General features: G+C 39.5%; 1 protein-coding gene across 4 annotated transcripts in view; it reads left to right on the forward strand.

Moving 5' to 3' along the window:
* The window catches only part of dgkg (diacylglycerol kinase, gamma), a 149333-nt gene extending 137090 nt beyond the window's left edge, over nt 1-12243 (forward strand). For all 4 annotated transcript variants that reach the window (XM_084908675.1, XM_084908676.1, XM_084908677.1 and 1 more), the window contains 3 exons: nt 3506-3626; nt 5188-5248; nt 7294-12243. In XM_084908675.1, coding sequence (XP_084764801.1) covers nt 3506-3626; nt 5188-5248; nt 7294-7392 — 281 coding nt within the window. In that variant the 3' untranslated portion in view covers nt 7393-12243. The remainder of the gene's footprint in view (nt 1-3505; nt 3627-5187; nt 5249-7293) is intronic.
* The last annotated feature ends 2733 nt before the right edge of the window (nt 12244-14976 follow it).

The following is a 14976-nucleotide window of genomic DNA, read 5'->3' on the forward strand; positions in this document are numbered from 1 at the left end:
GTGAGAACAGAAAAGGGAAAAGCCCGGCAGAAGGTTTGATGAAGAGCCACGGCCTGCTAAAGCGTTCACAGTCTCAGAAGTGACAGGGCGCACTTTGTGTAGCGCATTATTTAACCAGGTCTGCTTGTTTTTGCTGTCACATGTCTAATGTTTGGGAGAGACACAGTGAAAGGAATAGAATAGAATAATCCTTTAATTGTCCCACAAGGGGAAATTTGGTTGTAACAGCAGCCAGAAAGACACATATACAAACAAACAGGACACAGAACAGAAACATACACAATTTTTTTCTTACATATTTACATTAAGGACAATGGTTACTATAAACAGAGTACTGTAAGCAAGGATAAGAGTGTGTGGACTGTTAATTGCGTGTGCCAGCTCTGACCCTACTGTAGTGACGATGAACTGATCAGAGATGATGACTGAGGTTCCTCGAGCTACCCGTGGAGACCAAATCTGAGCCAATCCCTGGATTCTCATGTTTATGTTTATTTTATATACATTAACACTTACACTCACAATGCATGTCTGTATTAGCCATACAGGTTCATTTTAATCCACAGTAGGTAGGAACATTTGTTTTCTAAAACTGACATGACTGTAGCTCAGAAGGTAGAGCAGGTCATCTACTGATCGGAAGGTTGGTGGTTCAATCCCTAGCTCCTCCAGTCTTCATATCAAGTATCCTTGGGCAAGATGCTAACCCCAAGTTGCTCTCCAATGCATCCATCGGAGTGTGAATGTACTTCGAAAGCACTATTTATAGAGAAAGTGCTTGGGTGAATGTGGCATGTTGTAAAGAGCACTTTGAGTACTACGGCAGAGTAGAAAAGTGCTATATAATAATCAATCCATTTACTTTAGACATCAAAACAATAAATACACAAGAAAAATACAGACTACAAAGAAGTGCTGGTGCGGAGCATTTCCATCATGTGACTCAACTCTTACAGGATGTATTTTACCACTGAGAGTCTCCCACGTCATCAGGAGCAATGTAATTCCAGTGATGGACACCAGTTCCCGGTGCCTCTAATGCCTTTAATGTGTATTTATTTTTTTCTGGTATCATAAAAAGCTTATAGACATAAATGATTACAAGGGTTATCGCACTAGCTAGGCTGCAGCTTCACTGGATGTTATGAATAATTTACTGTTATGAATAATAACAAACGGGCAGCATCCTGTGCAGCATTACAGGAAAGTTACTGTGGAAACTTCCCTTTCAGTGGATCCACACGCTGCTAACTACTCTTGGCTATTTTTCCGGTGGCTTTTTTGTTCCCACCAGCCCAAAAAACCATACCAGCCACACCAACTGTGCAGCAACAGCATTAATGTTCTAAATTAATCAGCTGCTTGCCCATTTTTGAAGTTTTTTGAAGTTTAAATAGCCTGCATAAACAGCCTTAGTGTTGCTATGACTACTGTCTTGAAAAGACATGCCAATGTTACCAAATATAGCTTGAAAAGATTTGAATGATTTCTGATAAAACTTTGTAGGGGTGTAGAGTGGGCTCATGTTAACAACCCATTAAAATTTGGCTTACATCAACAAAGGTCTTCAAGGTCAACTTAATGATATATTTGCTTATAACCTAGAAACTATGATCCTTTCAACTGTGCTATGTACATTGTCAACATATAAAAAGTGCCATCTAAGGATTTAAAATATCATTTGACCTCTGAACTCCCCTTTAAGGTCTGTAGATCGATCTGGTCAAAGTGATAATAAAGCCACACAAAGGTATTTAAAACTATGTTTCTTAATACCAGACAGCATGTAGGCATACAGGGAACGATATATGAGGATTCTAAATATCACATTATAGTTTGCATTTGATCTCTAATAACACTGTTCCATTTCACATCTGCCTTTGTCTTTATTTCTCCATCTAATTAAAAAATAACTCTTCTCAAAATGATGTCCAGTATATTCAAATCTATTTCAACAGGGCAAATAACAAAAGCCTGCCCTTTGGTTCTTACTGCACTACAAATGTCTTAAATTGTGCTTAAAAAGATCAAAGAAAACAAGATGACTCTATAGGAAATACAATACTTCTGCCATAAAAGTCAATACTGCCCAGAGAGTGAGCTGAGGTTTGGGCTCCAAGTGCTTCTTCTTTAAGGTTTGAGTAAGGCAAGAATTTTTGTTTCTTATTCTTCCAACCCAAAGTTGTGGGAACCGGGGTTTTTTTGTTTTTTTTTTCTAGTTTGAAGTCATTTCATGATAAATTAAATGGCAAAATCCCTGCTGCCATAGAAACTGTACATGTAACTTTACTAGTGCTGTCTGTTATATTAGAACAAATAACTTCAGTTATATCTGGCCAGGGTGAGCTGGAAGCATGCTAGGTGGTAGCATAGCTGTGTATGAAAGTTGCTATCCGGTCTTTAAGTGATGACGTGATGAACCCTGCTTCCAGGTCCAAACTATTTTGTGTTTATTAAGGCTGTTTTGTTTTTAACGTGTTTTAATGCTTTGTATCTTGCAGTGATCACCGTCGGCCTCTCTTGGTTTTATTACCACTGTTCATTGTAAAGCTCAGTTTTTAAAACCTTACGATGTAACTACAGCCCAGCCCATGCAGCAGTAAATTAATGACGTATTGTGGATGGATTATTTCAGTTGTTCTTCTGACTGAAGTTTGGTCCGTTTACAGCATCCTGCTATGCGATTGCATTTGTCCCTGACCATCAGGAACCCTCACGTTAACTGTTATCAAGTGGAAAAAAGTTAGCGTTCATCCTCCAGCTTCACTGTGTTAATATGTTTATATTATGTTAATCATAGCTATGTCTTCTCTTCCTTAGTTTTTAGATATTTTCAAATTCCCTTGAAAACAAGCAGTTTTGAGGTGATACTCACTGTTATGTCAAAAAACACAGTAAAGCAAAGTTTAGTCATTTGACACCTTCAACTATAATATCATACATGCTGCCTGGAGTCCTAGTTGTAGCATTAAGATTGGCTGGAAGCGAAGGTCTTCATTCAGTCACAGTAGGTGGAAAAAGTCGTTCTTAAAGTCCTGAAGAAATGGTAAATGGCCTGTATTTATATAGCGCTTTACTAGTCCCTAAGGACCCCAAAGCGCTTTACATATCCAGTCATCCACCCATTCACACACACATTCACACACTGAAGTAAATATATTGAAAATTGGATTAAAAAATAAAATTTCACATTTAATCAAAAAATCATGCTAAAAGTCTTTAAAAGATACAAATATATCTGACACTACCATTTGTGTTTGATGGGGCCAAGTTGGAAGCATCATTTCCAGAGATTAAATCCAGGTCTTTGCAGTGAAGAGCAATTGCTTTTTCTCACTACTGTGGCACCGCAAGCAGTTACCTTGAGTCACTTGAGAAATTTGACCTTGGCCTCAAATGGAACACATTTGTATTCCAAAGCAGCAAAAAATGTGTATTTTCTTTGTAAATTCCAAAATCATGCCACAGTTTCCATGTCTCTAATACTCTCTCTGTGACCATTCAGACTTTAGTGACCAACTGCTGGAGGTGGTTGGCTTGGAGGGGGCTATAGAGATGGGGCAGATCTACACTGGGCTGAAGAGCGCAGGACGCAGGCTGGCTCAGTGCGCCAATGTCACCATCAGGTCAGCACCTCCATTTCCCTGCTGTTCCTCACATCTTCTTGCCCACTTTGAACAATCCTCTTCCCTTCTGTCACCTTCTGTACTCCGTTCTCCATCCTGCCTTTGTCTCGTGTCGCTACCCCTGCCTGTCTTTATCTTCCTTCTGATCAACCAACTGGAAGCTGTACTTGGTGCACCAATTGCATCCATCTCCTATACATGCAAGATAAAAAATGTATTCCTTGCGAGTGTTTTTGTGCATTTTAAAATCCCTGCAGTGTCCAAACAATAACATGCCTGTAGCTAATAAATAATATATTCCAAATGCATGTCGTGCTAAGAGTGTTGTTGGAGCTCTGGGCTGACTCGCAGGCTGACAAATGGGCTGTAGTTTGGAGTTCTCATGGCTAGATTTGGGTTTCATTGCAGGTTTTCCAATTACGCAGAAAAATGAAGATGCTACACTAGTGAACCCTTATTCTTCTTTGTGTATTTATAGAGAACCTTGAGGCTGTTCAGCTGATGTCTCATGGTGGGGAAGATATTATCTCAGGCTGATGAATGTTAATTGTGGTTCTGAATTATGTAAATGCCATCTGCCCATATCCATGTGAGTCTGTGCAGACTCATGTCATGTGTGGCCTATAATTAATGATCGAGCTGATTTTTCCCACAAACAAAAACATTATTTGTTTGTGCAAACAATCTTTGACGCACTGGTGCTGCACAAAAAATGCAGTTTGTCATTCTTATTAACCCTCTGATGTCAAAGTCATCATCAGTGAAGGCCTTAACCTATCATTACATATCAAAATATGTCATTTAAAAAAATTCTTCCAAAAAAAGATGCAAATGCACCTAACTTATTGTTCAATAACTGTTAGAAGTCAGTGCAGTAAAGAATTAACTGGATATGATTCGGTGCAAATTCAAATACACTTAGTAGTCTACGCAGCACTCAGTGCTGTGAATGTTCAGTGAGAGGGTAAAAGTGCCATAAATGTGAGTCCATTTACTGAAATTGTATTGTGGATTGCTTTTTGGTTTTACACTTTATTTTATCCAAAGAATGATCTCGTCGCTTGGCCCATTTAACATGCCTAGTGTGCCAGTTACTGCAGCAAAGAAGTGACATTACAAGTTGTTCTCTCACTTGTTCAATAAACCACCACTAATATTTTCCTAGACCAGAATTAAAGGGGCATTCATCCCAGTCATTCTCCCACACTGTGTTTCTCCAGTCACAAAGGCATGCCTGAAAGTCCTAAACCAACTCTGTGTGTGTGTGTGTGTGTGTGTGTGTGTGTGTGTGTGTGTGTGTGTGTGTGTGTGTGTGTGTGTGTGCGTGTGTGTGTGCAGTAGTTGTGTGAGTTTAAAGAGTGGGAGTTTGTCTGGGAAAGGGTCTCATGGGAACAGAGGGTGCAGTGTCTCACCCTGTCCTAGGACAGTGTTAACAGGCCTCAGAGGTGTGTGTGACCCTCATAACCCCCAACCCCACCCTGCCCTCTCCTCTTCCACTCTCACTGTCTCTGCCCTCTGCCCACTCTTTCTTGTTCTTCATCCCTCTGATGTCTCTTCACAGGACGTCCCGACGGCTGCCAATGCAGATTGATGGTGAGCCCTGGATGCAGCCTCCCTGCACGGTGAGACTGAACACCACTACACCACAGTGTGCCAGCACTACAGTTTAAATCAATCACTAAAATTAAGATTTAAACTGCACTTGCTCAGGCCCACGTTCCATATGACGTAAAGTACTATAGGCATGAATGATGCCTTGATGGAAGACTGTTGCTTTATTCTTCTTCAAATTTCATTTTTTAGAAAAGTCATTGCTCAGATTTGTTCAGACAACTGTCTGGTTTAAATGACTGCTCTTATACACTTAATTACTAATTTGCTAATAGTACAGTAATATTCTATATTTGTAAATGAGCCCAACTGAGAATTTCCTCACAGGCTTCAATGAGACGGGTAAGGAACAAATCAGGCATTCACAAAATTTTCACAACAATCTAGCGAAGACAATATTATTTTTGCTCTATTTTGCTGTTGTGTAGACTTGTGCATGTGTCAAACTAAATCAAACAACAACAGCAATAGAGTACATACCACCTTCAATATGTGGGTCCATGGTTGACAACTGGTACAGTGTTCCAAGGTTTGAAAGCCTCGTCTTTAGTTCTCCAAATATACATATGGCTAAATCTTTGTCTTATCTGATGTAAAACACGGTTCACTTTGGACAGTGATGCTAGTGTCCCAGCAGTTTCCAGTTCATGGCAGGCCTGAGCCTCGGTGCTTTCTGGAGGGAGAAACACAGCCCAGCCCCCAATGACTGAGTTTGTACCTGGCAGGTGCAGCAGGCATAGCGCAGTTATTTTGTGGATCTGTGAATGTTCTGGTCGGGCCTCGTGCCAGTCAGGTGACGCGCAAAGACACAAAGCATGACAGTAACCTAACTGCTGTGGTGGGAATGAAGTTAGAGCAAGTGTGGTTGGTGAACCAGCCCACGTTCTAGTGAGGTGATAAAACCAGTTTAAATGTGTGTTTGAAATCATTGTTCTGTCGAAACACCCAGTTGTGTCCAACTTTCAGCTGCCAAGCTGCTGAACTGAGGTGGATTTGAAGAATTTGGAGGTAGTCCTCCTTCTTCATTACTTTGTGCAATGTACTAGTACCACTGGCAGCAAAACCGTTCCAAACCACCTTCACCATTACTTATTCAAATTTACCTCATCAATGTGGCCAAATGGCTAAATCTTTGTCTCATCTGACGTAAAACTCGCTTCACTGTGGACGGTGATGCAAGTGTTCCAGCAGCTTTCAGTTCATGGCAGGTTTGAGCCTCGGTGTTTCCTGGCTTGTTCCTCTAGATCATCTGAGGGTGACAGTTCAATCAAAGTGGTGACAATTCTAAATAACTTGTACTTAAATACAATTTGATCTGATGTTAATCAAATCTGGAGTTGGTAATAAATGGCTCCAAGAGAGCTTTCTAACTTGTGGAATTCTACAATAGTTCTTACATCTTCACTGAGTTCCTTGGAGTTTCCCATCGTCCCATTGATTGGTCAAATCCAAATCTTTCTTATGCTGTGGCCAAACAGAATCAAGTTAAAACATACTGCAGAACCACTAATTAAACTATCTGAGTGTATAATTCTGTCTTTCTGAACTTCTGACTGCAATTCCAAAATTCCAGGTGAGAATGTGTTGGTTGAACTGACTTTATCATGTTCACACTCAACACTACACCAGATTTGACTTTCACTGTGTTTCTCTGGACGTAGTTTAGGGTCTTTTAAAGATTCTCTGGTATCTCAGTGAACGGGCATTTATCCCTAAAACTGATAAAGTAAACTTGCCGTGTAACAGTTCTGTCCACTTCCTCTGCTTACACCCAATCTCCAACACTGTCGTGCCATCAAACATCACAGCAAGAGGAAGTAAATTACTGTCAATTCATTCTCTCAGCATTTCAAACATTTTCATTTTATTTCTTAGCAGACCTTCAGGGAAGGGAAAAATACAGAGCTTTGTTGTGTTATATGAGTTATTTGCAAGGTCACAGTAATTTGTCTGTGTGAAAAGCCAGGAAATGACTGTACCAGATAAATCCTGGTAAACAAATCAAAGACATTCACCTCCATATAGATTATAATTTCTTTCTCTGTGATTTTTGCAGGTCAGGATCACGCACAAGAACCAGGTGCCCATTTTACTGGGCCCACCTCAAAAGACGCCTTTCTTCTTCTTCAAGAAACGCAACCGGAGCCGTGATTAGAACATAAGCATTTACACAAATGAAAAAAACAGACACACACACACATATACAGTACATATATACACACACGCCCACTGTACAGGCAGCAAAATGGGCCAACTGGTATACTGCACACAGTTTGAACACAGGAATAAAATACGGACAAGTGGAAAATTCCTCATGTTGGGATGCCTACAGACAATTGATTCCCAAAGTAACCTGTACTGATGGCTAACAAAACAAGAGGACTCTCAGTATATAGTACCGACCTACTCCTGTGTAACAATCATCCTCCAAGTCTTGTCTCAAACTTTTAAATATGGGTTTAGTCTCAGCCACTTTTAAAATTTCTAAGACTCTCAGTCTAAACCACCCCCTGCTCAACAAACTCAGCCATATACCAGTACTGCACTGCCTCCTAAACACAACTTTGGCTGCTGGGATTTCTGCACAGCTCAGAAAAGAAATAAAGGAAGTAATTGTGTGGGGATGGAGGGTGTAAAGGAACCAGCTGGTATGATGAGAAAAACTACTACAGTGAAAAACAGGGTTAAAGTAAGAATGGTATGGCAGTAGCTGTGGCTGCTTACAAGGTCAGTGAGTAAATAGAGTAAGATCCACCTCTTTGTTATGAATAATGAAACAGCGGTTGCTTGTAAGAGCTCGCACTCCAGGATGTCCCCACAGACTAGCAACACAGTACAGCCAAGGAAAGGAGAGGAGTGGAAAGCCTCATTCATTATTGACTTATTTTGTTTGTGGATTGTTCGCATTGAGGCGTAACAGTGGTCTGGAATAGGTGGAAACATGCAGGGAGCTCAGCCTCTTAGCATGACTGGCCTACAAACAAAAACCCTACAGTATTCGCAGATGTGCAGACGATCTGGAAGTAGACTTCAGGCTGTCTCCATATAAACCAACTAGAGACTAGACTAAAAGTAGAGCTTAGAGACACTCTAGTTCATCTTTGCTTTCTCAAGGAGCTCATTTGTCATCTGTGGCTGCACACCATCACTACGATAAAGATCAAATCAACAGCAGCCACTGTGCATGCTTCTAGAGGACTGGGATAAATCCCCTCAAGGGCATAAGAGCAGGGCCCCTGGGGTTTTTATTTACCAGAGCATTGACAAGAGGACTAAATTTATCCTTCTATTTCAGGGAGTGTCTATCTCTCCTTCACTGAAACCTTACCCTTAATAACATGTCAAACATCAATTCACAATGTCAAGTGAGCTGTCAGAGTGCATATCCCAGTGCCAGTAGGGCACTACTGCAAGGTGCCATGTGGTGCGATTCATCATTTGTCAAAACAGAAGGCCGTGTGCCTGAGACGATGGAGTTCATTGTAGAATGTAACCATATTACTGTTCCAACAAATACGGCAAAGTATATTATAATTTATGTGCAGACAAACTATATGTATATTTCTGGAAAGTAGGTGTAGGTCATGTATACTATACACACAAATGTGTTTTTAATATATCATTGTTAATAATGTGGAATTTTTAGCTTAGAGGGGCTCAGATCAGTGTTCTTCACCATGCAGAGCTGCTGCAGTTGTTCTCTGAAGACAGTTTTCTACACTGATGCAGATCGTTACATTTGAATCTACTGTCCTGTCGCCTTCACTTCCTAGGTGGTCTTGTACACAGTGAGTAAGGAACAGGGAAAAATTTCGATTTTGCACCATCCATGGCAAAACAATCTCATGGTTCAAATACTTAGTTTGCAGAGCTTTTACAATAATCTTATATCAACAGCCGTGCAATGAAAGCTGATTGCATATCAGAGTAAGATAAGATAACCTTTATTAGTCCCACGCATGGGAAATTTGTTTTGTTACAGCAGTGGACAGTGCAAAGTTACATAGAAAAAATAGAGAAAAACACTGGAATAAGATATCAATAAGATACTAAATGAATAATGTGAGTTTATGGCCGATATATTGACAGAAGCGTTTCAGCAAATAAATCAAAAGAAACTGTAGTATATAGAAGATGAATGTAGCCTCTGGGTCTGACAAGTGAAGTCAATGCCGAAGTGCCTTAAACCTGAATTTGGTATGGTGTCCAGCAGGGGGCGACTCCTCTGGCTTAAAAAGACTTCTGGCTGTATTGAAGTCTATGAGAAAACTGCCCTCAGTCCCCGTGATTTGTGACAAGAGATAACCTTTTCCTGATGAAGTTATGGTCACAGTTGACAGACAAAAGTCTTTTTAAATACATCATGATGTTCATTTCGTAATTTGTTTCTCATTAGAGTAAAAAAGAACATGTGAATAACATATTGGATTGCAGCTCGGCTGCTCGTTCAGATCCACCCTTTGCCTTTTCTTCCTGATTCAAAACCACAAGATTAAAAAGCTCACTGTAGTAACTAATGGCTGACATGAGCATCTTTTATACACAGCCTATGCTACAAACACATCTGTAGTCATGCTAGCAGCTATATCTCAGCTGCAGAAGCTCAGAGCAATAAGCAAGTGGTGCAAATGCTTACCTGAACAGCCAACTAATGGTACTTTCAGCCAGTCCAGTCAGTTTCCATTGTGGTCAAGGATCGACACAACTTAAAAGTGAGTGAATCATTTTGCACCAGCTTTGACTTGACTTGCCAGTGTGCCAAAACAGCAATGTAGGGATAGCTGCTCTGTCTGGGTTTGTCAGCCAGGGTCTGTGAGCAATTCTGCTGAGCAACCATATTGAGCCCCAGCCAACAGTTTTTAGGGTTGTCAGAAATAAATACAACAGAGTAGATACTTCTTTTCAGCCTAGAAAGGGCCCCTAGATGGGAAACCAAAACTTCTATGGGAATCCAGTCAATAAGCAATTCCCAAATCAGAATCATCCAGCAAGTTACTCATTAACAAGACACTGAAAAGAAGTCTTTGCTAGAAGTCTAAACAATGTTGAGATTTGGTTGAAAGGTGAAAACAGCACATAAAAAGCCTCCTTGCTAATAAATGTGGTCAAAAAATAAACGAATTATCTTCAAACCCACAACTTTCACGCTGTCAGACTAGCAATGGAAACAATAACTTTTGATTGTGTGAAAGCTGGTAGAAATAAGCTCACCATGCAACACAAAATTCAACAATAACATAATTCTCGTGTAGACATCTATAAACGGCAAAAACATTTTACATTTAAAAAGTTGCGACTCATGAATAATAAGAGTCTGTGTACCTGTGTGATTAAAATCATTTCACAATCAAATCAAATCTCAAATGAATATTGTATTGGAGAAAGAAATCACACATGGCTTTGGGTCTTTAATGCAGACCTTTGACGCTTAGCCTGCTTGGTGACTTCCCATCTCCTTCTCTCCATCTTTTCCTTCTCTGTGTGTTTATATGCAACCATGGCATGTCATTAGCTTTCTGTGTACCCTCTGAGGTTTGTGTTTTATCCTGTTTGCTTTTAGTGCTCTCTCTATACTCATTTTTCCCTCTTCCCTTTGCTCTCTCCTTCCAACCAGGTGAGGCAGATACCAGCCTCTCCCTGAGCCTGTGTCTACTTGTCACCAGGTGCTTGCTCTTATTCGATAAGCTGATTGTTGTGGTTCTCTCTCTGATATTCTAGGGACTTCACTTACTCAGATGACTGTTAATGGGAAATGGTGCTATATAAACAAAACTGAAGTGAACTAAAATTGAATTGAATTTCCTTTTTTTTAGTAAGAAATAAATAAGGTTTATTTATATAGTGCTTCACAAAGTGCTTTACAATACAGAAACAGGTATACACCAAATTAAAATAAACAATCTGGAAAGCACAGTAACCTTTGGTCTTTAACCTGGACCTAGTTGAAGCCAACAAGGATTTTTATGTAGTCTTCAAAAGTCTTTTCACTTTTCAACCAAATTTAAAGATACATTGTTTCAAAGTCTGTGACTGTCGGACCAAATTTAGCCTAGAAAGCAGTGTCCATGCTGGTTACTGATAACATAGCAAATAGACAGAAAAGCGGGCAACCGTCAACTGAAATTGTAAGGGCAGTGGATCAAATACTCGTGGAGACATTTGAGTGTTGACTAATACCAAATTTATGAATGTGTAAATTATTCCAATCACTTCATGCTTTTCTTTTTTTTTCTTTCTTTTTTTTTTGAAAAATAGGGATTGACCACAAAAATCCAGCATATAAAGGTGACATGTGGACCTTGAATGAGATCATTCTGTTTAAAACACTGATCTAAATCTCAAGAAAATGACGACTAAAAATGTAATCCCAAACAAGTAATGTACACCTCTCAGAGAGTCTAAATGTGTATGTGTTACAACTAAACAAGATGTGAGTTTGTGGAAAACTGTCCCATGGATATGACTGCAGAGACGCTCTGATGGTGCAAACTGAGCTCCGCCGTAGGGTCAGGCATTCATGCCTTTGTACTCTGGTTCCCTTTAAAAGCATGCCGAGTCTTCCCTCTCGCACCCAGGCCCCATAAAAACACACAAGATGTCCAGCCAAACCCCACCCAAACGTGATCAGCATCATTCAGGACGCTGGGCGGAGTTCAGGTTCATCATTTCATTCAAATATAAAGCCATTTAGCCTAACTGGTAAATAGTACAATACTGTGGAGATGTCACAACAGCATATCGTTATCCTTTAATCGGAGCGAGTGGAACCTGGGTGCAGAGAGAGCTCAGTGATGAAAGAGTGCATGTTTACAGTAACTTTACATTTATTGAAAGAATGGTTTTAGACAGCTATATTACCATGTGTACATATTTGTTTACAATATTTTATCTGAAGTTAACTTACATCACCGCATGCCTGCTGAAACAAACTGAGAGTGAACAAAAAGGAGAGTGTGGATCAGACTAATCAGACTTATTTCTCTGCATTAAAAAAGCATAGCACAGATTTGTTTGTCGTGCTTCTTCATTTTTCTCCAGGCAGTCTAGTTATGTTAGAAATAAAGAAAGAAACCGAATTCCCACGTGAAGCTTAAATACCCATTTGGGATTTATCACCAAAGCAAAGGGCAGACAACATGAATGCCCTCATAGAGAGCCTGAGTGATTTCTCAGTGTGTGTCACCGCTCATATCTATTCTTGTTCTTTGGAGAAATCAATTGCCTTAACAAATAAATGGATTCGCTCTTTTCTCACAGCTTTGCACCGGCCTCACAGGAGTCGGAGAAAATCACGGCATCACATACAGAATGAATATTTCTTTCAGCAGGATATTGTTCTGAAATCGACAATTTGCTTTAGCAACAACCAGCAACAGCTAATTCCGTTTTTACAATCCAGCAAATTCATTTTGAGCATGGTTAACATTGTAGTCTAACGTAATTTCACTCGGCTGACCTTTACTGGCAAACAGGGGATGTGATACAGTACTGTCTAATGTTAGCTGCTGATTGATTTTCCTGAAGCAAGTAATATCTAGAGATATGCCTGCAAAACGACTGAAAAAGATCTAAACTGCTGTTGCTATTGTGGTTATCATAGTCAGCACAGGTTTGTTCTCACTGAATATTGACGTTTACATTTTTAAAAAATTGAGTAATGTCATAAAATATCTGGGCACATGGGTTTATTTGATTCCTTTAGTTAGTAATCTCTTGAAAGTTTTGTTTTTGCATGCGATTTTTATGAGTGAATAATATTTTTGTACTGTCTATCTCTCAGCTCGCACACGCTCACATTTACATGCATGTATACAGGGGAGATGTAAAGATCTCCTTGTGGAATTTGTTTATAGTAAAACAAATCTAATATCACTGTTTTCCCACTTTTTAGACTTGGACTTTTTGCAAAATACAAAACCTTGAGAAAAGTCAAATATATTTTATACATATTTATAAATATTTCTATCCTTGGATCCTACCTGCTTAGCTTTGCACAACAGACAGATCAGAATAATTCTCATTTATCTTTTACTGGACTTTTATACAGCAGCACGCAGTACTGCAGTACTACAGAATTCACAGATTCTGTCCATCGTGACTTGCTCCTCATGGAATTTAGCTGCTTGTGCTAGTAATTCTACTTATTATCGGCTCTCAAATATGTGGAATTGTAGCTGGTTCTCGATGAAACAGGTTCTGCACCAGCATCATGTTGGTTGTAGGGGCTGGAACCTTGCCCAGCTGATGCTGGGCAAATAGTATCAGTTCATGTTTACCCTTATTGTAGAGTATAGAGGTAAGGCTCCAAAGACTGGAGGCAAAATTATTTCAACTATTTCAACTTATTTCAACTTTTTTTGAGCGATATATAAATATATTCACTCTCTGAACACTTTTTAAAAAAAAGTTTTTTCAAGAAACAGAGGGGAGCAGCACACAAGTGAACATGAATAAAATAGGTGAGAACATTCACAAAAAGAAAATTAGCCTTCAATTTTGCAGAAAGCAACAAAAAGGCCAATGCAGAGAGACAAGAAGACTCATCCTAGACATCAGTAACAGAGGAATAAGCAGAAAGATGAAACAGAGGGAGATGAAGCCACGCAAACACTGAGGGAATTAGACACACCAGAAAGAAGGAGCTGAAAATAGAAACTGAAATTTAATAAAAACCAAGAAATCAAAATGACCACTAGAACAGTACCGTGCTCTACAAGGTATCCAGAACTTCACAGAAAGTAAACAGACATCAGAACTCAGATATACATACAGCATGAAGTAATACTCAGTACAGAGTATAGCTGGGTGAAGCACCTTGATGATCACTCACTGTTTACTGTAAAGTTTTCTGTGCTGTGCTGGCATGTGAGGTTGTGTGTGTTTGCATGTGACAGGCTACAACAGACATGCATCAACACAGTGGACTCCATATTTACCTAACTCTGAATAAGATAAGAGCTTAGAGAGTTACAGCTAAGACATACTGTAAGAAAATGATGAGAGTATCACAGACTAGGGAACTTCTGGCATCATTGGTTGTACATTATACAAAGGACAAGATTATCATGTAATAACAACAGTTATTACATACATAGCAACAGTAATTTGACTCTGTCAAATTACAGAATAAACTGTCTGTGATATGAACCCTCTCTCCTGCCTCGGGGTCATGACTGAGGATTTTAGACGATAATACATCACCATGTTATCTAGATCTCGACTGAGTTAAAAGAGGCTGAAGAATCCGTATGACCAGTCTCTGCAGTGAGTCCGGTCTATCTTTACACTATGTCACCCTCACTGTGTGCTAGCTGTTAACATAGCTTCTGCTTGCATTCTCTCATATGTTTCCAACAAAGTTCAAACCAAGAAAACGGCATAATTTGTTTAAACCATGAAGTCAGTTTTAGTTTGGCTTGGTTGATTTTACTTGAAGCCTTTTCTTAAATTACATTAAATCACATGGTTGTATGTGACTTAAACATAATACAGTAACTTGGTCGTGAATATGATTCAGATTTATACTGGATAGATCTTTGTTGACAATGGTGGTAACAACCACTCCCCTGGTCCACTACTGCGGCATCATTAAGCTATACTGGAAGTAAATGTTAGCACATTTTGCATTACAAACTTTAAAGAACAAATAAAACACAGCGACAGTGACAATGATGTCATTTAACCTGTTATATCTTCGAAGCATCCAAGTTTGATGCAACAGAAATAGAGCTCAGCAATT

The sequence above is a fragment of the Perissodus microlepis genome, chromosome 16 (genome assembly GCF_051167445.1).
Source record: "Perissodus microlepis isolate ML-2025 ecotype Zambia chromosome 16, ASM5116744v1, whole genome shotgun sequence".
NCBI lineage: Eukaryota > Metazoa > Chordata > Actinopteri > Cichliformes > Cichlidae > Perissodus > Perissodus microlepis.